Raw genomic sequence first — 21,709 nt, forward strand, 5'->3', positions numbered from 1 at the left:
TTTGAGATTTTTCGCCATAGTATAGTATGCGATTTTTGGCCATTTTTCTACATGCTGAATTATGGGGCTTTTGGGCTTTTCTGGCCTTTGTTTCCACTTTGTACAGTATAACACGTCTCTACAAGCTATAATATGCCATTTTCAGCCATTTTGGGAGGGTCCAAATTTGAGATTTTCGCCATAGTATAGTATGCGATTTTTGCCCAGTTTTTCAACATGCTAAATTATGATGTTTTTGGACTTTTTTGGCCTTTGTTTCCACTTTGAACAGTATAACACGTCTCTAGAAGCTATAATATGCCATTTTCAGCCATTTTTGGGCGGGGTCCAAATTTCACATTTTTCGCCATAGTATAGTATGCGATTTTTGCCCATTTTTTCAACATGCTAAATTATGAGGTTTTTGGACTTGTTTGGCCTTTGTTTCCACTTTGAACAATATAACACGTCTCTACAAGCTATAATATGCCATTTTCAGCCATTTTTGGGAGGGGTCCAAATTTGAGATTTTTCGCCATAGTATAGTATGCGATTTTTGCCCAGTTTTTCAACATGCTAAATTATGAGGTTTTTGGACTTTTCTGGCCTTTGTTTCCACTTTGTATAGTATAACACGTCTCTACAAGCTATAATATGCCATTTTCAGCCATTTTTGGGAGGGGTCCAAATTTGAGATTTTTCGCCATAGTATAGTATGCGATTTTTGCCCATTTTTTTCAACATGCTAAATTTTGAGGCTTTTGGACTTTTCTGGCCTTTGTTTCCACTTTGTATAGTATAGCACGTCTATACAAGCTATAATATGCCATTTTGAGCCATTTTTTGGAGGGGTCCAAATTTGAGATTTTTCGCCATAGTATAGTATGCGATTTTGCCCAGTTTTTCAACATGCTAAATTATGAGGTTTTTGGACTTTTTTGGCCTTTGTTTCCACTTTGTATAGTATAGCACGTCTCTACAAGCTATAATATGCCATTTTCAGCCATTTTTGGGAGGGGTCAAAATTTGAGATTTTTCGCCATAGTATAGTATGCGATTTTTGGCCATATTTTCAACATGCTAAATTATGAGGTTTTTGGACTTTTTTGGCCTTTGTTTCCACTTTGTACAGTATAACACGTCTCTACAAGCTATAATATGCCATTTTCAGCCATTTTTGGGAGGGGTCCAAATTTGAGATTTTTCGCCATAGTATAGTATGCGATTTTTGCCCATTTTTTCAACATGCTAAATTATGAGGTTTTTGGACTTTTCTGGCCTTTGTTTCCACTTTGTATAGTATGGTACGTGTATACAAGCTATAATATGCCATTTTGAGCTATTTTTGGGAGGGGTCCAAATTTGAGATTTTTCGCCATAGTATAGTATGCGATTTTTGCCCATTTTTTCAACATGCTAAATTATGAGGTTTTTGGACTTTTCTGGCCTTTGTTTCCACTTTGTATAGTATAACATGTCTCTACAAGCTATAATATGCCATTTTGAGCCATTTTTGGGAGGGGTCCAAATTTGAGATTTTTCGCCATAGTATAGTATGCGATTTTTGCCCATTTTTTCAACATGCTAAATTATGAGGTTTTTGGACTTTTTTGGCCTTTGTTTCCACTTTGTATAGTATAACATGTTTCTACAAGCTATAATATGCCATTTTCAGCCATTTTTGGGAGGGGTCCAAATTTGAGATTTTTCGCCATAGTATAGTATGCGATTTGATTTTTGCCCATTTCTTCAACATGCTAAATTATGAGGTTTTTGGACTTTTTTGACCTTTGTTTCCACTTTGTATAGTATAACACGTCTCTACAAGCTATAATATGCCATTTTGAGCCATTTTTGGGAGGGGTTAAAATTTGAGATTTTTCGCCATAGTATAGTATGAGATTTTTGGCCATTTTTTCAACATGCTAAATTATGAGGTTTTTGGACTTTTCTGGCTTTTGTTTCCACTTTGTACAGTATAACACGTCTCTACAAGCTACAATATGCCATTTTGAGCCATTTTTGGGAGGGGTCCAAATTTGAGATTTTTCGCCATAGTATAGTATGCGATTTTTGGTTATTTTTTTCCAACATGCTAAATTATGAGGTGTTTGGACTTTTCTGGCCTTTGTTTCCACTTTGTATAGTATAACATGTCTCTACAAGCTATAATATGCCATTTTGAGACATTTTTGGGAGGGGTCAAAATTTGAGATTTTTCGCCATAGTATAGTATGCGATTTTTGCCCATTTTTTCAACATGCTAAATTATGAGGTTTTTGGACTTTTCTGGCTTTTGTTTCCACTTTGTACAGTATAACACGTCTCTACAAGCTACAATATGCCATTTTGAGCCATTTTTGGGAGGGGTCCAAATTTGAGATTTTTCGCCATAGTATAGTATGCGATTTTTGGCCATATTTTCAACATGCTAAATTATGAGGTTTTTGGACTTTTTTGGCCTTTGTTTCCACTTTGTACAGTAAAACACATTTATAGAAGGTATAATATGCCATTTTTAGCCATTTTTGGGAGGGGTCAAAATTTGAGATTTTTGGCCATAGAATAGTATGCGATTTTTGGCCATTTTTTCTACATGCTAAATTATGAGGTTGTTACGGCCGCTGCCTCAGTTCCCCCTTCTTTTGTGTGTAACCTGCTTTGGAGAGAAGAATGTATATGTGTATGGGTGTGAAAGTGTTTGTGTGTGTGTGTCTGTGTGAGTGGTGTGCAAATTGCAGGCTGTTCCCCTTAACCTGTGCCGTGCTTCCAAGGAGGAGGATCTGATTGGTGTGCAGCTGCTACTTCTAAATTAGCCTACAGGAGGGGAGCACCACCATACAACCCCATAAGAAGCAGACTCTACCTTCAGTCTTCGCATCTCTGGTCTCCAGAGAGACATCCTCATTGTGTGCCCCTATGCTTTTGTTAAGTCTGAGGGACTGATTTGTTAGATATTGTGATCTTGGGCTTTAGACCGTGGATAGAGTACCTTTTTGTGAATTGTTAATTCTTTACTTGGTTTGGTGCTGTTTAGTTGTATTTCTGGTTTTGGTAAGTTAGTGTGGTAGTTAGATATGTTTTCATATTTTTATGGGATTTATTGAGAAAAGAAATAACCTCCAAGTTAGAATCACCTGTTGTTATATTTATTTAACAGCACTCATTGGCCTTTTGTTCACCACACAATTTTTTTTGCAATAAATAACTTTGATTTTACCAATTAAAAAGGTTTCGTCATTGCTTCCCTTTTCTCCTCTCAAGCCAGGTTGTAACAAAGATTTTTGCCTTTTTTGGCCTTTGTTTCCACTTTGTATAGCATAACACGTTTCAAGGAGCTATAATATGCCATTTTCAGCCATTTCTGGGAGGGGTCAAAATTTGACTTTTTGGGCAATAGTATAGTATGTGATTTTTGGCCATATTTTCAACATGCTAAATTATGAGGTTTTTGGACTTTTTTGGCCTTTGTTTCCACTTTGTACAATATAACACGTCTCTATAAGCTATAATATGCCATTTTCAGCCATTTTTGGGAGGGGTCCAAATTTGAGATTTTTCGCCATAGTATAGTATGCGATTTTTGCCCATTTTTTCAACATGCTAAATTATGAGGTTTTTGGACTTTTTTGGCCTTTGTTTCCACTTTGAACAGTATAACACGTCTCTAGAAGCTATAATATGCCATTTTCAGCCATTTTTGGGAGGGGTCCAAATTTGAGATTTTTCGCCATAGTATAGTATGCGATTTTTGCCCATTTTTTCAACATGCTAAATTATGAGGTTTTTGGGCTTTTTTGGCCTTTGTTTCCACTTTGTACAGTATAACACGTCTCTACAAGCTATAATATGCCATTTTCAGCCATTTTTGGGAGGGGTCAAAATTTGAGATTTTTCGCCATAGTATAGTATGCGATTTTTGCCCATTTTTCCAACATGCTAAATTATGAGGTTTTTGGACTTTTCTGGCCTTTGTTTCCACTTAGTACAATATAACACGTCTCTAGAAGCTATAATATGCCATTTTCAGCCATTTTTGGGAGGGGTCCAAATTTGAGATTTTTCGCCATAGTATAGTATGCGATTTTTGCCCAGTTTTTCAACATGCTAAATTATGAGGTTTTTGGGCTTTTTTGGCCTTTGTTTCCACTTTGTACAGTATAACACGTCTCTAGAAGCTATAATATGCCATTTTCAGCCATTTTTGGGAGGGGTCCAAATTTGAGATTTTTCGCCATAGTATAGTATGCGATTTTTGCCCAGTTTTTCAACATGCTAAATTATGAGGTTTTTGGACTTTTTTGGCCTTTGTTTCCACTTTGTATAGTATAACACGTCTCTACAAGCTATAATATGCCATTTTCAGCCATTTTTGGGAGGGGTCCAAATTTGAGATTTTTCGCCATAGTATAGTATGCGATTTTTGCCCAGTTTTTCAACATGCTAAATTATGAGGTTTTTGGACTTTTTTGGCCTTTGTTTCCACTTTGTATAGTATAACACGTCTCTAGAAGCTATAATATGCCATTTTCAGCCATTTTTGGGAGGGGTCCAAATTTGAGATTTTTCGCCATAGTATAGTATGCGATTTTTGCCCATTTTTTCAACATGCTAAATTATGAGGTTTTTGGACTTTTTTGGCCTTTGTTTCCACTTTGTATAGTATAACACTTCTCTACAAGCTATAATATGTCATTTTCAGCCATTTTTGGGAGGGGTCCAAATTTGAGATTTTTCGCCATAGTATAGTATGCGATTTTTGCCCATTTTTTCAACATGCTAAATTAGGAGGTTTTGGACTTTTTGGGCTTTGTTTCCACTTAGTACAATATAACACGTCTCTACAAGCTATAATATGCCATTTTCAGCCATTTTTGGGAGGGGTCCAAATTTGAGATTTTTCGCCATAGTATAGTATGCGATTTTTGCCCAGTTTTTCAACATGCTAAATTATGAGGTTTTTGGACTTTTCTGGCCTTTGTTTCTACTTTATACAGTATAACACGTCTCTACAAGCTACAATATGCCATTTTCAGCCATTTTTGGGAGGGGCCAAATTTGAGATTTTTCGCCATAGTATAGTATGCGATTTTTGCCTATTGTTTTCAACATGCTAAATTATGAGGTTTTTGGACTTTTTTGGCCTTTGTTTCCACTTAGTACAATATAACACGTCTCTACAAGCTATAATATGCCATTTTCAGCCATTTTTGGGAGGGGTCCAAATTTGAGATTTTTCGCCATAGTATAGTATGCGATTTTTGCCCATTTTTTCAACATGCTAAATTATGAGGTTTTTGGACTTTTTTGGCCTTTGTTTCCACTTAGTACAATATAACACGTCTCTATAAGCTATAATATGCCATTTTCAGCCATTTTTGGGAGGGGTCCAAATTTGAGATTTTTCGCCATAGTATAGTATGCGATTTTTGCCCAGTTTTTCAACATGCTAAATTATGAGGTTTTTGGACTTTTTTGGCCTTTGTTTCCACTTTGTATAGTATAACACTTCTCTACAAGCTATAATATGCCATTTTCAGCCATTTTTGGGAGGGGTCCAAATTTGAGATTTTTCGCCATAGTATAGTATGCGATTTTTGCCCATTTTTTCAACATGCTAAATTATGAGGTTTTTGGACTTTTTTGGCCTTTGTTTCCACTTTGTATAGTATAACACTTCTCTACAAGCTATAATATGCCATTTTGAGCTATTTTTGGGAGGGTCAAATTTGAGATTTTTCGCCATAGTATAGTATGCGATTTTTGCCCATTTTTTCAACATGCTAAATTATGAGGTTTTTGGACTTTTTTGGCCTTTGTTTCCACTTAGTACAATATAACACGTCTCTATAAGCTATAATATGCCATTTTCAGCCATTTTTGGGAGGGGTCCAAATTTGAGATTTTTCGCCATAGTATAGTATGCGATTTTTGCCCAGTTTTTCAACATGCTAAATTATGAGGTTTTTGGACCTTTTTGGCCTTTGTTTCCACTTTGTACAGTATAACACGTCTCTAGAAGCTATAATATGCCATTTTCAGCCATTTTTGGGAGGGGTCCAAATTTGAGATTTTTCGCCATAGTATAGTATGCGATTTTTGCCCAGTTTTTCAACATGCTAAATTATGAGGTTTTTGGACTTTTTGGCCTTTGTTTCCACTTTGTACAATATAACACGTCTCTACAAGCTATAATATGCCATTTTAGGCCATTTTTGGGAGGGGCCAAATTTGAGATTTTTCGCCATAGTATAGTATGCGATTTTTGCCCATTTTTTCAACACGCTAAATTATGAGGTTTTTGGACTTTTTTGGCCTTTGTTTCCACTTAGTACAATATAACACGTCTCTATAAGCTATAATATGCCATTTTCAGCCATTTTTGGGAGGGGTCCAAATTTGAGATTTTTCGCCATAGTATAGTATGCGATTTTTGCCCATTTTTTCAACACGCTAAATTATGAGGTTTTTGGACTTTTTTGGCCTTTGTTTCCACTTTGTACAACATAACACGTCTCTATAAGCTATAATATGCCATTTTCAGCCATTTTTGGGAGGGGTCCAAATTTGAGATTTTTCGCCATAGTATAGTATGCGATTTTTGCCCAGTTTTTCAACATGCTAAATTATGAGGTTTTTGGACTTTTTTGACCTTTGTTTCCACTTTGTACAATATAACACGTCTCTACAAGCTATAATATGCCATTTTAGGCCATTTTTGGGAGGGGCCAAATTTGAGATTTTTCGCCATAGTATAGTATGCGATTTTTGCCCAGTTTTTCAACATGCTAAATTATGAGGTTTTTGGACTTTTTTGGCCTTTGTTTCCACTTAGTACAATATAACACGTCTCTATAAGCTATAATATGCCATTTTCAGCCATTTTTGGGAGGGGTCCAAATTTGAGATTTTTCGCCATAGTATAGTATGCGATTTTTGCCCAGTTTTTCAACATGCTAAATTATGAGGTTTTTGGACTTTTTTGGCCTTTGTTTCCACTTTGTATAGTATAACACTTCTCTACAAGCTATAATATGTCATTTTCAGCCATTTTTGGGAGGGGTCCAAATTTGAGATTTTTTGCCATAGTATAGTATGCGATTTTTGCCCATTTTTTCAACATGCTAAATTATGAGGTTTTTGGACTTTTTTGGCCTTTGTTTCCACTTTGTATAGTATAACACGTCTCTACAAGCTATAATATGCCATTTTCAGCCATTTTTGGGAGGGGTCCAAATTTGAGATTTTTCGCCATAGTATAGTATGCGATTTTTGCCCAGTTTTTCAACATGCTAAATTATGAGGTTTTTGGACTTTTTTGGCCTTTGTTTCCACTTTGAACAGTATAACACGTCTCTAGAAGCTATAATATGCCATTTTCAGCCATTTTTGGGAGGGGTCCAAATTTGAGATTTTTCGCCATAGTATAGTATGCGATTTTTGCCCAGTTTTTCAACATGCTAAATTATGAGGTTTTTGGACCTTTTTGACCTTTGTTTCCACTTTGTATAGTATAACACATCTCTACAAGCTATAATATGCCATTTTCAGCCATTTTTGGGAGGGGTCCAAATTTGAGATTTTTCGCCATAGTATAGTATGCGATTTTTGCCCAGTTTTTCAACATGCTAAATTATGAGGTTTTTGGACTTTTTTGGCCTTTGTTTCCACTTTGTATAGTATAACACTTCTCTACAAGCTATAATATGTCATTTTCAGCCATTTTTGGGAGGGGTCCAAATTTGAGATTTTTCGCCATAGTATAGTATGCGATTTTTGCCCATTTTTTCAACATGCTAAATTATGAGGTTTTTGGACTTTTTTGGCCTTTGTTTCCACTTTGTATAGTATAACACGTCTCTAGAAGCTATAATATGCCATTTTCAGCCATTTTTGGGAGGGGTCCAAATTTGAGATTTTTCGCCATAGTATAGTATGCGATTTTTGCCCATTTTTTCAACATGCTAAATTATGAGGTTTTTGGACTTGTTTCACCTTTGTTTCCACTTTGTATAGTATAACACTTCTCTACAAGCTATAATATGCCATTTTCAGCCATTTTTGGGAGGGGTCCAAATTTGAGATTTTTCGCCATAGTATAGTATGCGATTTTTGCCCAGTTTTTCAACATGCTAAATTATGAGGTTTTTGGACTTTTTTGGCCTTTGTTTCCACTTTGTATAGTATAACACATCTCTACAAGCTATAATATGCCATTTTCAGCCATTTGTGGGAGGGGTCCAAATTTGAGATTTTTTGCCATAGTATAGTATGCGATTTTTGCCCATTTTTTCAACATGCTAAATGATGAGGTTTTTGGGCTTTTTTGGCCTTTGTTTCAACTTTGTACAACATAACACGTCTCTACAAGCTATAATATGCCATTTTCAGCCATTTTTGGGAGGGGTCCAAATTTGAGATTTTTCGCCATAGTATAGTATGCGATTTTTGCCCAGTTTTTCAACATGCTAAATTATGAGGTTTTTGGACTTTTTGGCCTTTGTTTCCACTTTGTATAGTATAACACTTCTCTACAAGCTATAATATGTCATTTTCAGCCATTTTTGGGAGGGGTCCAAATTTGAGATTTTTCGCCATAGTATAGTATGCGATTTTTGCCCAGTTTTTCAACATGCTAAATTATGAGGTTTTTGGACTTTTTTGGCCTTTGTTTCCACTTAGTACAATATAACACGCCTCTACAAGCTATAATATGCCATTTTCAGCCATTTTTGGGAGGGGTCCAAATTTGAGATTTTTCGCCATAGTATAGTATGCGATTTTTGCCCATTTTTTCAACATGCAAAATTATGAGGTTTTTGAGCTTTTCAGGCCTTTGTTTCCACTTTGTACAGTATAACACGTCTCTAGAAACTATAATATGCCATTTTAGGCCATTTTTGGGAGGGGTCCAAATTTGAGATTTTTCGCCATAGTATAGTATGCGATTTTTGCCCAGTTTTTCAACATGCTAAATTATGAGGTTTTTGGACTTTTTTGGCCTTTGTTTCCACTTTGTATAGTATAACACTTCTCTACAAGCTATAATATGTCATTTTCAGCCATTTTTGGGAGGGGTCCAAATTTGAGATTTTTCGCCATAGTATAGTATGCGATTTTTGCCCAGTTTTTCAACATGCTAAATTATGAGGTTTTTGGACTTTTTTGGCCTTTGTTTCCACTTAGTACAATATAACACGTCTCTACAAGCTATAATATGCCATTTTCAGCCATTTTTGGGAGGGGTCCAAATTTGAGATTTTTCGCCATAGTATAGTATGCGATTTTTGCCCAGTTTTTCAACAGGCTAAATTATGAGGTTTTTGGACCTTTTTGACCTTTGATTCCACTTTGTATAGTATAACACATCTCTACAAGCTATAATATGTCATTTTCAGCCATTTTTGGGAGGGGTCAAAATTTGAGATTTTTCGCCATAGTATAGTATGCGATTTTTGCCCATTTTTTCAACATGCTAAATTATGAGGTTTTTGGACTTTTTTGGCCTTTGTTTCCACTTAGTACAATATAACACGTCTCTATAAGCTATAATATGCCATTTTCAGCCATTTTTGGGAGGGGTCCAAATTTGAGATTTTTCGCCATAGTATAGTATGCGATTTTTGCCCATTTTTTCAACATGCTAAATTATGAGGTTTTTGGACTTTTTTGGCCTTTGTTTCCACTTTGAACAGTATAACACGTCTCTAGAAGCTATAATATGCCATTTTCAGCCATTTTTGGGAGGGGTCCAAATTTGAGATTTTTCGCCATAGTATAGTATGCGATTTTTGCCCAGTTTTTCAACATGCTAAATTATGAGGTTTTTGGACTTTTTTGGCCTTTGTTTCCACTTTGTACAATATAACACGTCTCTACAAGCTATAATATGCCATTTTCAGCCATTTTTGGGAGGGGTCCAAATTTGAGATTTTTCGCCATAGTATAGTATGCGATTTTTGCCCAGTTTTTCAACATGCTAAATTATGAGGTTTTTGGACTTTTTTGGCCTTTGTTTCCACTTTGTACAGTATAACACGTCTCTACAAGCTATAATATGCCATTTTCAGCCATTTTTGGGAGGGGTCCAAATTTGAGATTTTTCGCCATAGTATAGTATGCGATTTTTGCCCAGTTTTTCAACATGCTAAATTATGAGGTTTTTGGAGTTTTTTGGCCTTTGTTTCCACTTAGTACAATATAACACGTCTCTACAAGCTAAAATATGCCATTTTCAGCCATTTTTGGGAGGGGTCCAAATTTGAGATTTTTCGCCATAGTATAGTATGCGATTTTTGCCCATTTTTTCAACATGCTAAATTATGAGGTTTTTGGACTTTTTTGGCCTTTGTTTCCACTTAGTACAATATAACACGTCTCTACAAGCTATAATATGCCATTTTCAGCCATTTTTGGGAGGGGTCCAAATTTGAGATTTTTCGCCATAGTATAGTATGCGATTTTTGCCCATTTTTTCAACATGCTAAATTATGAGGTTTTTGGACTTGTTTCGCCTTTGTTTCCACTTTGTATAGTATAACACTTCTCTACAAGCTATAATATGTCATTTTCAGCCATTTTTGGGAGGGGTCCAAATTTGAGATTTTTCGCCATAGTATAGTATGCGATTTTTGCCCAGTTTTTCAACATGCTAAATTATGAGGTTTTTGGACTTTTTTGGCCTTTGTTTCCACTTTGTATAGTATAACATGTCTCTACAAGCTATAATATGCCATTTTCAGCCATTTTTGGGAGGGGTCAAAATTTGAGATTTTTCGCCATAGTATAGTATGCGATTTTTGGTTATTTTTTTCAACATGCTAAATTAGGAGGTTTTTGGACTTTTTTGGCCTTTGTTTCCACTTAGTACAATATAACACGTCTCTACAAGCTATAATATGCCATTTTCAGCCATTTCTGGGAGGGGTCAAAATTTGACTTTTTGGGCAATAGTATAGTATGCGATTTTTGCCCATTTTTTCAACATGCTAAATTATGAGGTTTTTGGACTTTTTTGGCCTTTGTTTCCACTTTGTACAGTATAACACGTCTCTAGAAGCTATAATATGCCATTTTCAGCCATTTTGGGAGGGTCCAAATTTGAGATTTTCGCCATAGTATAGTATGCGATTTTTGCCCATTTTTTCAACATGCTAAATTATGAGGTTTTTGGACTTTGCCTTTGTTCCCCCTTCTTTTGTGTGTAACCTGCTTTGGAGAGAAGAATGTATATGTGTATGGGTGTGAAAGTGTTTGTGTGTGTGTGTCTGTGTGAGTGGTGTGCAAATTGCAGGCTGTTCCCCTTAACCTGTGCTGTGCTTCCAAGGAGGAGGATGGTGTGCAGCTGCTACTTCTAAATTAGCTTACAGGAGGGGAGCACCACTATACAACCCCATAAGAAGCAGACTCTACCTTCAGTCTTCGCATCTCTGGTCTCCAGAGAGACATCCTCATTGTGTGCCCCTATGCTTTTGTTAAGTCTGAGGGACTGATTTGTTAGATATTGTGATCTTGGGCTTTAGACCGTGGACAGAGTACCTTTTTGTGAATTGTTAATTCGTTACTTGGTTTGGTGCTGTTTAGTTGTATTTCTGGTTTTGGTAAGTTAGTGTAGTAGTTAGATATGTTTTCATATTTTTATGGGATTTATTGAGAAAAGAAATAACCTCCAAGTTAGAATCACCTGTTGTTATATTTATTTAACAGCACTCATTGGCCTTTTGTTCACCACACAATTTTTTTTGCAATAAATAACTTTGATTTTACCAATTAAAAAGGTTTCGTCATTGCTTCCCTTTTCTCCTCTCAAGCCAGGTTGTAACAAAGATTTTTGCCTTTTTTGGCCTTTGTTTCCACTTTGTATAGTATAACACGTTTCTACAAGCTATAATATGTCATTTTCAGCCATTTTTGGAAGGGGTCAAAACTTGACTTTTTGGGCAATAGTATAGTATGCGATTTTTGCCCAGTTTTTCAACATGCTAAATTATGAGGTTTTTGGACTTGTTTCGCCTTTGTTTCCACTTTGTATAGTATAACACATCTCTACAAGCTATAATATGCCATTTTCAGACACTTTTGGAAGGGGTCCAAATTTGAGATTTTTCGCCATAGTATAGTATGCGATTTTTGCCCATTTTTTCAACATGCTAAATTATGAGGTTTTTGGACTTTTTTGACCTTTGTTTCCACTTTGTATAGTATAACACGTCTCTACAAGCTATAATGTGCCATTTTGAGCCATTTTTGGGAGGGGTCCAAATTTGAGATTTTTCGCCATAGTATAGTATGCGATTTTTGCCCAGTTTTTCAACATGCTAAATTATGAGGTTTTTGGACTTTTTTGGCCTTTGTTTCCACTTTGTACAGTATAACATGTCTCTAGAAGCTGTAATATGCCATTTTCAGCCATTTTTGGGAGAGGTCCAAATTTGAGATTTTTCGCCATAGTATAGTATGTGATTTTGTTCCCATTTTTTCAACATGCTAAATTATGAGGTTATTGGACTTTTTGGCCTTTGTTTCCACTTTGTATAGTATAACACGTTTCTACAAGCTATAATATGTCATTTTCAGCTATTTTTGGGTCGGGTCAAAATTTGAGATTTTTCGCCATAGTATAGCATGCGATTTTTGCCCATTTTTTCAACATGCTAAATTATGAGGTTTTTGGACTTTTTTGGCCTTTGTTTCCACTTTGTACAGTATAAGACTAACCATTGTTTTGGTTGTTGCTTTCTTTTTTTGGAATCACACTTACTGTCTGCTGGCAATTGTACAAAAGAGAGTGAATGGCTAGCTACTGTGTCTAGAGTTCCAAATCCTTCTCTCTTTACTTTTATTGTGATCACTTTGGTTGTAGTAATTCATCTAATTATCAATGCGATTTACTATCAGTTTGGAAACTGATAGTAAATTGTATTTTAAGACTGATATCATGTAATGGTTATCATTTTCTCTTTTTGGTACTGGTGCCCAATGGGGTGATTAAAAGTAAATAAATATTATATCATATTATATGTCATATTATTTAAAAAAAAAAAAAAAAAGATTTATTTCTGATAGCCTACTTTTAACAAAGGTTGACCCTTCCCAAGCAAGAGTCCCCCAAAAATGGTGATCCTTGCATGAGAACTAATACCCAAGAATTGCATTAAAAAGTCACACTGTATCATGTCGTCCCAAAAAACACAAAAAGTCATACTATAGCATATGGTCGAAAAAACAGCATAAAAAAAGTCATATTATAGCATAAGGTCCATAAAAGCATACAACAGTCATGCTATAGTATGTCTTCCAAAATAGCATAAAAATGTCATAGTTTAGTGTATGTTGTTGAAAAGTAAATAGTCAAACTATAGCATGTAATGCGAAATAGCATTAAAAAAAAAATCATAGTATAGTATGTCGTCCAAAATAGCAAAAATAATCATAGTATAGCATGTTGTCAAAAATAGCACAAAAACACCACAGCATAGTATGTCATCTGAAATGGCATAAAAAGTCACAGTTTAGTATGTCAGCCAAAACAGCATAAAAAAGTCACAGTATAGTATGCTGTCCAAAAGAGCATAGAGATGTCATACAATAGCATGTTGTCCAAAATTTCAAAAAGAGTCATGTTATACTATGCCGTCCAAAATAGCAACAAAAAAAAAAAAGTCATAGTATAGTACTGTATGTCAGCCAAAACAACATAAAAAAGTCACACTATAGTATGCTGTCCAAAAGAGCATAGAGATGTCATACAATAGCATGTTGTCCAAAATTAAACAAAAGTAATATTATACTATGCTGTCCAAAATAGCGAAAAAAAAAAAAGTCATAGTATAGTACTGTATGTCGTCCAAAGTGGCATAAAAAAGTCATACTACAGTATGTCATCCAAAATAACCTTAAAACGTCATACTATATTATGTCATCTATAATGACACAAAAAGGCATACTATAGTATATCTTCCAAAATGGCACAAAAAAAGTCATACTACAGTATGTTGTCCAAAACAGCACAAAAAAAATGACATACTATAGTATGTCAACCAAAAACAAAAAAGCCAAACTATATTATGTTGTCCAAAATAGCATGTGAAAAAGACACTCAAAACATTATAGTATAGTATGCTGAAAAGACATCTTAAAACGCCACAATATAGCATGTCAAGAATACATTTATAAATGTCACAGTATAGCATATCAAAAGATGATGTCGAAAAACTTTTCCAAATATCATACTATAGCATGTAGCAAAAAATGGCTAAAAATATCATAATATAATAAGTCAAAAAACATCATGGTATAGTATTTTGAAAAAGCTGCTGAAACGCCATAGAATAGTATTTCAAAAAATGTCGTAGTACAGTGTTATGAACGCTGGGGTCATGTTGTTTCAACGATCTTGGTTTTTCTGTTTTTTTCTGCCAGAGCGTTTTCTCCTCCCTTCTGTGCGTATGTGTGTCCTTGTGTAGTCGTCGAGAGGCAGGAATTGGCTGCTCCAGAGGTACTGGCTGCCACAGGATTGGCCCATCCTGAATCAGAGGACTTTTTAAACTGAAGTTGCCTCAGGATCTCCCTCTCCCTCCACCTCTGCCACATCCAATCGATTATAGTTTGTGTAATTTTGATGATTTTGTGATTAATACCTCTGATACTTTTAAATACTATGGCTTGTACAACGTTAACCACTGTGAATATTTCAGCATATTTTTCAGTTTCAAGGAGTGAGTAGCCTTTCTGGTAAATGTTTTCTCCCGTTGTTCAGTATATTTGCCTTGGTAAGTGGCCTTTCTTTTTGTTTGACTATTATTTTTCTTGATAGGTAAGCATAGGGTTTAAAGTGTCTTTGGTTTGTTGTAGTGGGCTCTGCTCACATCCAAGTCAATAAACTGCATCGTTGTGTTTGATACTTTTGTGAAGCTGGCATTTCTTGGGAGTGGGAGAGTGAGGGAGTCGTAGGTATGCTGTGTCAAGGTTCCCCCCAGACCGGACACAAAACAGTAGCATGTTGAGGAAACGTCTGAAAGCATCATAGTATAGTATGTCAAAACAAGTTATATTATAGCATGTCAAAAAAACTGCTAAAAATGTCATAGTATAGCATGTAAATCTGGAATTATAGTTGTAGTATAGTGGGTTGAACATTGTAAAAATATATCATGTTGAATAAAATGCTCAAAACACCAAAGTATAGTATGTGAGGAAAGGTCAAAGTATAGAATGTCAAAAAAATGGCTGAAAACGTAATAGTATAGCACATCTAAGGCGTTATAGCATAGCATGTCGAAAAAAAATAGCAAAAAATGAGGTGAAAACACGGTAGTATAACATGTTGAATAATTAATGGAAAATCATCATAATGTAACATGTCAGAAAAAATTCTGACAAAGCTATAGTATATTTCGGTCAAAAAGTGTCATAGTATAGCATGTAAAAAAAAAAAAAGCTCAACACTTCAAAATGTAGCATGTTGAAAAAACTGCTCAAAATATCATAATATAGCATGTCAAGAAAAACTGCTAAAAAGTCATAGTGTGGAATGTTGAAAAAACAGCTTAAAACATAGTTTAGTTTGTTAAAAAAAATGTGTCGAAAAAACTACTGAAAACTCCACAGTATAGTATATAGCACAGTATAGTATACATCAAAAAACAATGGAGTATAGCATGTCAAAAAAACAACTGAAACCGTATTGCTATAGCATGTCAAAAAAACAGGTGAAAACGCCATAGTAGAGTATGTAAAAAAAAAACCGCCATAGCATGTCAAAGTAACTCCTAAGAATATCAGTGCATAGCATGTCTAAAAACCTGCTAAAAAAGTCATAGTATAGCATGTCAAAATATAAATAAATCTAAATATCATGGTATAGCTTGTCAAAAAATGTCTAAAAATGCCATAGTATATCATGTCAAAAAACTGCAGAAAACTTCATAGTATAGTATGTAAAAAAAAATGTCTTAAAATGTCAAAGTACTTACCTTGCCTGTGTGATTGCCAGGGCAGGGGTGTTGTGAGGCTGCAGGGTGACAGGCTGTGTCCCTGTCCTGAGCTCCTGAGCTGCGTTCCTCGAGGGGACACGCTGGGGCAGGTCAGGGGGAAAGCACAGGTCAGAGGTCGCTGAGGCTGAGCTGGGGTTTTCACCTGCAGCACAGAAAAACAGAAGGAGAGGGATTATGATTTACACCAGGACTAGAGAGATTTAAGCGAGTTAAGTAACTTTGACAGAATTAACATACACGCATCATACATATGGCTACTCGGACAGCTTTGAATTGGTTCTGTGAAAGAGAGTAAGCACATCCCTTTCTTATTTCAGAATCACAGGAAGAATGCCATGGCAAGTATTTCAGTTTTGTTATCATTAAATTGATGCAATTTTAAATTACGTGATTCTTAATAGATGATTTTAATACCAGTTGGAAGCTTGATTTCTTTATTCTGAGCTTATGAAAGACATGTAAATGAGAGAGAGTGGTGAGGACATGCTGAAGATATCTGGTCATTTTTTCTATAATATATATATATATATATATATATATATATATATATATATATATATATATATATATATATATATATATATATATATATATATATATATTTTTTTTAAGCCTGTTTAATTTTGTTTAGCTATGTCTCATCAAATTTGTTTTATATGTGATAATGCAAAAAACTTACCTACCAACCTAATATATGACACTGACACCAATCTATAAAATTTGTAGCACAAGGGAAGAAATGCGGCCGCTCATATAATGAGTTTCCCTCCCAACTTGCTCAACTCTTCATCATTTGGTACATAAATGTATATGGACAAAAATATCTAATCTAAAATCCTCTGCAATAACAATGCACCTAAATTGGTCCACATTAAATACAATTACAAATTCAGTCAAAATTAACTTTCTAATATAAAATTCTCACATTGCTCTTGTGATACTTTCTCTTATCCAAGAGTTGTATAGATCACTTATGCTCTAATTTTGTACACATATATTTCAATTATATTTACACTAAGGAGTTTGAAGTGTTTGGACATCTCTTACCAAAATGGCATCTTACAAAGTGTGAACTGCATAATAAAAGCATGTTGTGCATACACCACATTAACTGAAGTGTCTTTTTAAATTTTTTGTCTCTTTGTTTATTGTGAGGTAATTGGAAATGGAAGAAAAGCATCTCTGTGATATATTTGAAGTCAAATAATCATCGGTTTGTCAAACATAACATGAAATATAAAACTGAAAGGCAGCACATTAACATTCCTTCAGTTCACAAACAACTGCTGTTTTCCCTCCAAATCAAGCTGGAGGAACCTGGTTGGATACATACAGTATTATGTTCAAAATTTCCTGTTCTACAAATAACATTATAGCAGAATAAAGATCTGCGCTTTAGACTCTGTGCTGAAATAATTATAGAGTAAATCTTCCAGAAGACTGCTATATGTTTACATTTAATGTTGAGTTGCATAACACTGACTTATGACAAACTGCATGATTTAATCTTACGTGAATCAAGGAGCAGCCTTTCCTCCATTTACAAATATCTAACATGTGCATAAAAATAGTGACTGTAAGACCTCCAAAACACACAACATCAGTCACTGAGCTGCATTTAAAACATACAATTAAAAAGCAGGAACTGAACAGTCACGTCAATAACATCCAGGCGGCGATGCAAAATAGTTAAAATGAGCTTAAATTAAACTTTTATCGTCTCATCACTGAGCAAATAAAAACTTGACAATTACTAACCCAGAAATCATCACTGTATACTATATATGACAAAATAATTAAGAAACTAAGAAATTGTTCATTTATTTGGATAATTTTGATAGCTTATTCATAGTTTATGCAATGTAAAACAAACATGTATTTCATAGCTAGAGTTCCCACACATTTTTACCAATGAATTTTCAGAACTTTTCCATAACTTTTTCATAATATTTTACCCCATTTCACTGACTTTACTGTAGCAGTTTTCAATGATTAGGCTTAAAAACATGAACTTCCCAGCCATTTGCAGATAAGCAAACGACAAGAGGCTGCTATCTTTACTTACAAGTTACATTACTGCTGCCAACTAACTGCATCTGCAAATAGACCAGACTGGCAGTACTTTGCAAAACATCAAGACTGCACCATTTTATGAGGGATAAAAAACTAAGATCTAATAACAAACACACAGTGAAGCACTAGATTCAGTAATACAATCTATTCTGCATAATATTATACATGTTTAGGGTTTTTTAAGAGATATTTTAAACAGTAGCCAAACGATGTATCATATTTTGTTAAATCAAAACCATTTCCAGGCCTGGAAAAAAAATTGTAATTTCATCATTTTTCCAGAAATTTCATGACTGTGGGAACGCTGTACAGCATATTTTGTTATAGATTGCTACTGATGGCTGTATAAAAACAAAAGAAGCTATGATGGAGATGGTTTGCCTTTACAAGTGTATATAAGCATATGGCACCATTTTGACAAACTGTTGGAGGGCCCTTTGTCTATACTTACAGCCTTAATGTCAGGCAACATGAAGCATGTGCACATTTGGCACATTGTACAGTGTACTTTAAGCCGCACTTACCTGGAAGAGAACCTTGTTGCCATCCAGGTCTTCTGTCTGCCAGCGTGTAGTGCTAATGGGGGTACAGGGATTGGGCAACAGAGGGACGAGCTGGCCAATTTCTTCCACACTGAACTGCAGCACAGCAGAGCTGCATGGCTCCACCCGAACCCCTGGTGACAACTGTTTTAAAGCCAGCTGAAGGCACAGCCCGGGCTCTGTGAGGAAAACAAGTGATTTTGTGTTATTTTTCTTGCTTTTTGTTTTCCCTCGTAGTATAATCAAAAAGTTTTGCCTTAAAGCTGAAAATGTTGAGATGAAAATATCAAATTTCTTATTCATTCAAAAGAAACACTATGAAAATATAAGGGCAACACTTTTAAGGTGTACCTGAGTGGAGAGTGAACCAGCAGAAGCCCGTCTTCTGCTCCTCCGCCTGTCTTTGCAACACTGTCTCATAGAGTCGCACAGCATCCTCGTAGTTGTCATATCCACTATATAGTGTCACGCGTAGTATTTCTCCTCCACAGTGCACTGGTCGAACCCCCCACACAGGCATGCCTGCACCCAAACTGTAGAAGTCTCTGCTGGGCAGGAGGTAGGGCCGCAGCATGGCATTGGCAGGGTAGCTGCTGGAGGTGATGTGGATCCCCCCAGTTCGGCTGCCGCAGCTCTCAGTGTGATGGTACTGCCAGGGCGGACGCTGAAAGAAGTCCAACACTTTGAGGATTCGCTCCTCTCCATAGGCCTCATGGAGGAAGAAGGTGATGGCCAGAGAAGGATAGCCTGAAAAAAAATGGAAAAAAGACGCACACTCAATCAACTGAATAAAAACAGATGCAGTTCTAGCATGGAAAGCTTGCTGTGGGATGGCATGTTCAACTCCATACACAAAGTAAATGTAGTGTTCAGTTAAGAGCACAACATTTGAGGGGGTTCTTGGCATCAAAATGGTTTGAATTTCTATAAACATATCTTGTTCTCACATATTGAAATTATTATTTTCCTATTTGTGGAGAGAAAGAAAATCTACACCATGTGTTATGAGGTTTTATGGGCACTTTTTTTCATTCCTGCCAATTAAATACCTGACTATATATATAACTATACTTTAACTATACTACATATATAACAACACAAACATATAAAAAATTTAAGACCACAGCAGAAAGATCCTTACCTGCCACAGGACAGAGGCGGGTGTAACTTCTGAATGGGGAGGCCCTCTCTGACACGTGGAAGATGCGGAGGCTTGGGCAGAGCCAGCGGAGGAGGCGATCCAGGGTGTGCTGCAGCAGCAGTGAGTCTCCAGGGTTGGCCAGTAGATGCAAGTTCATTAGCAGGAGCTGCTGCTGCTGCTGCCGCTGCTGCCTGACCCGACCAGTCATGAGCTCAACTGGGGTTATAGACAGACAGACACACACACACAATGTGTATTAGTGTACAAAAATAGTTTGGACAAGTGCAAACAAGCAACTATTAAAACCAGACAATGCAACATTTTTAACAAAAAGGATAACAATTGTCCTGTTAGTTAAATAGGTACACCACCAACTCCAACATAAAGGTCAGTTGCCTCGTCATGGGGAGAAGTGCTGTCAATGCACAGCACCTGGACCAGTGGTGGATTATTTTCTGGAACAATGTGACAGCTTCTTTTTAAAACTGATTGTTACCAAAACTAAAGATAAGTGTATAGATTTTAGAAGGAAGATAGATCCACCAATTTTAAGAGTACTGAAATTGGTGACAGTGGAGCGCATCCAAAGTTTTAAGTACCTGGGTGTTGTCATTAACAGTAAGTTGTCCTTCAGTGAAAATACAGATGTAGTTTGTAAAAAAACCACAGCAGCGACTACACTTCCTCCAGAAGCTCAACCAGTTTGGGGTGTGTAGCAAATAATGAAGATTCTTTACAATTGACAAACCTTTTATAAGAGAGTAACATCTATGGCTCAAGACATCGTTCAGTGCCCTGAGCATCCTCTGTACGCTGAGTTTGAGCTCCTACCCTCTGGCCGGAGATTCAGACTGCCAAAGGCCAGATCCAACTGCATAAAAAACGCCTTTATCACGCAAGCCATTATACAAATACATTTCAGAAATGATCCATTATGAAGCATTTCATTTTTCACTGTGGACATCTGACGATGGTTTTAGGAACGGTTTTATTATCAGTGTCCTTTAAAGTATTTTTGCACTTATGTACGTCACTGTTTCTTATGGCTGACTCTGTGTGATTGTTGATTCTGTGTTTTGTTTTACCCAGCTGGAAGGCACATTTCCCTTTAGGGGACAATAAAATTGAAAGCTGAGTTGATAATAATGTCAATTTATCAATACATATAATTTCTAAATATATTATTAATTTCAATACTCAGTTTTTGCAGTATTGATATTCTAGTACCAGCTGCACTTTCTTACTCTCTCCTATTGTTAATGTTTACAACAGTCGTTCTGCTGCTCACTGCTACTAACCAAGAAAATAAAGTTATCATTGTCGTATTATCGTCCTGTTATGCATAGCTTTTAACTAAAACTTTGAACTTTGAAGTTAGGAGATCCAGTATCATGATTAATGGGGAGTATGACATAGCTTGTCACATTACAGCTGACAAACTCAAGAAAACACTTTTTAAAGTTTTTAGTTAAATGCCAAAACAAACACTGCTGCACTGTGTTTGGTAATGAAACTACTCTAGTGTGTCTCATCACCTGTATCACCACTACTAGACTACAAAACCAGTGCCTCACTCTCCAAGACTGTTTACAGGGTTTTTCTTTGTAATGTTTCGTGATTAGAAACATTAGCACTGTGATATCACAAACTTCTTCTGGGCTTAAAGTGGGACATTTTACTTGAGCAGGAGACCAATATGACCACACCTACACAAAATAAACTCTTATGACATTATAATAGTAACATCAGCTTGGTCTTGGAGTTTCACATAATGTTGGCATTAAGATTTAATTGATCTGGCCTAATCTGACTGAAAAAATCAGATTAGGTCAATCAGAGCAGAGCTTACTGGCACCCTCTGACATTGGGACATGGGGGACAGAACAGGTCTCCACGAAGAGATGCCAGCAACAACAAAAGCAATACTAAACAAGGATATACTGAATACGACACATCAAATACTACAAATCATGAAAAAA

At 35.9% G+C, this 21,709-nt stretch overlaps 1 protein-coding gene across 2 annotated transcripts in view; it reads right to left on the minus strand.

Moving 5' to 3' along the window:
• The window catches only part of fam124b (family with sequence similarity 124B), a 39,178-nt gene that overhangs the window by 15,338 nt on the left and 2,131 nt on the right, over positions 1-21,709 (minus strand). For both annotated transcript variants that reach the window (XM_088078839.1, XM_088078838.1), the window contains exons 3-6: positions 19,731-19,946; positions 18,941-19,336; positions 18,572-18,768; positions 15,954-16,116 (exon numbers count right to left, since the gene is read on the minus strand). In XM_088078839.1, coding sequence (XP_087934965.1) covers positions 15,954-16,116; positions 18,572-18,768; positions 18,941-19,336; positions 19,731-19,946 — 972 coding nt within the window. The remainder of the gene's footprint in view (positions 1-15,953; positions 16,117-18,571; positions 18,769-18,940; positions 19,337-19,730; positions 19,947-21,709) is intronic.

Source organism: Plectropomus leopardus, chromosome 6, assembly GCF_026936395.1.
Source record: "Plectropomus leopardus strain MGB_pleo_1.0 chromosome 6, ASM2693639v1, whole genome shotgun sequence".
NCBI classification, from domain to species: domain Eukaryota; kingdom Metazoa; phylum Chordata; class Actinopteri; order Perciformes; family Serranidae; genus Plectropomus; species Plectropomus leopardus.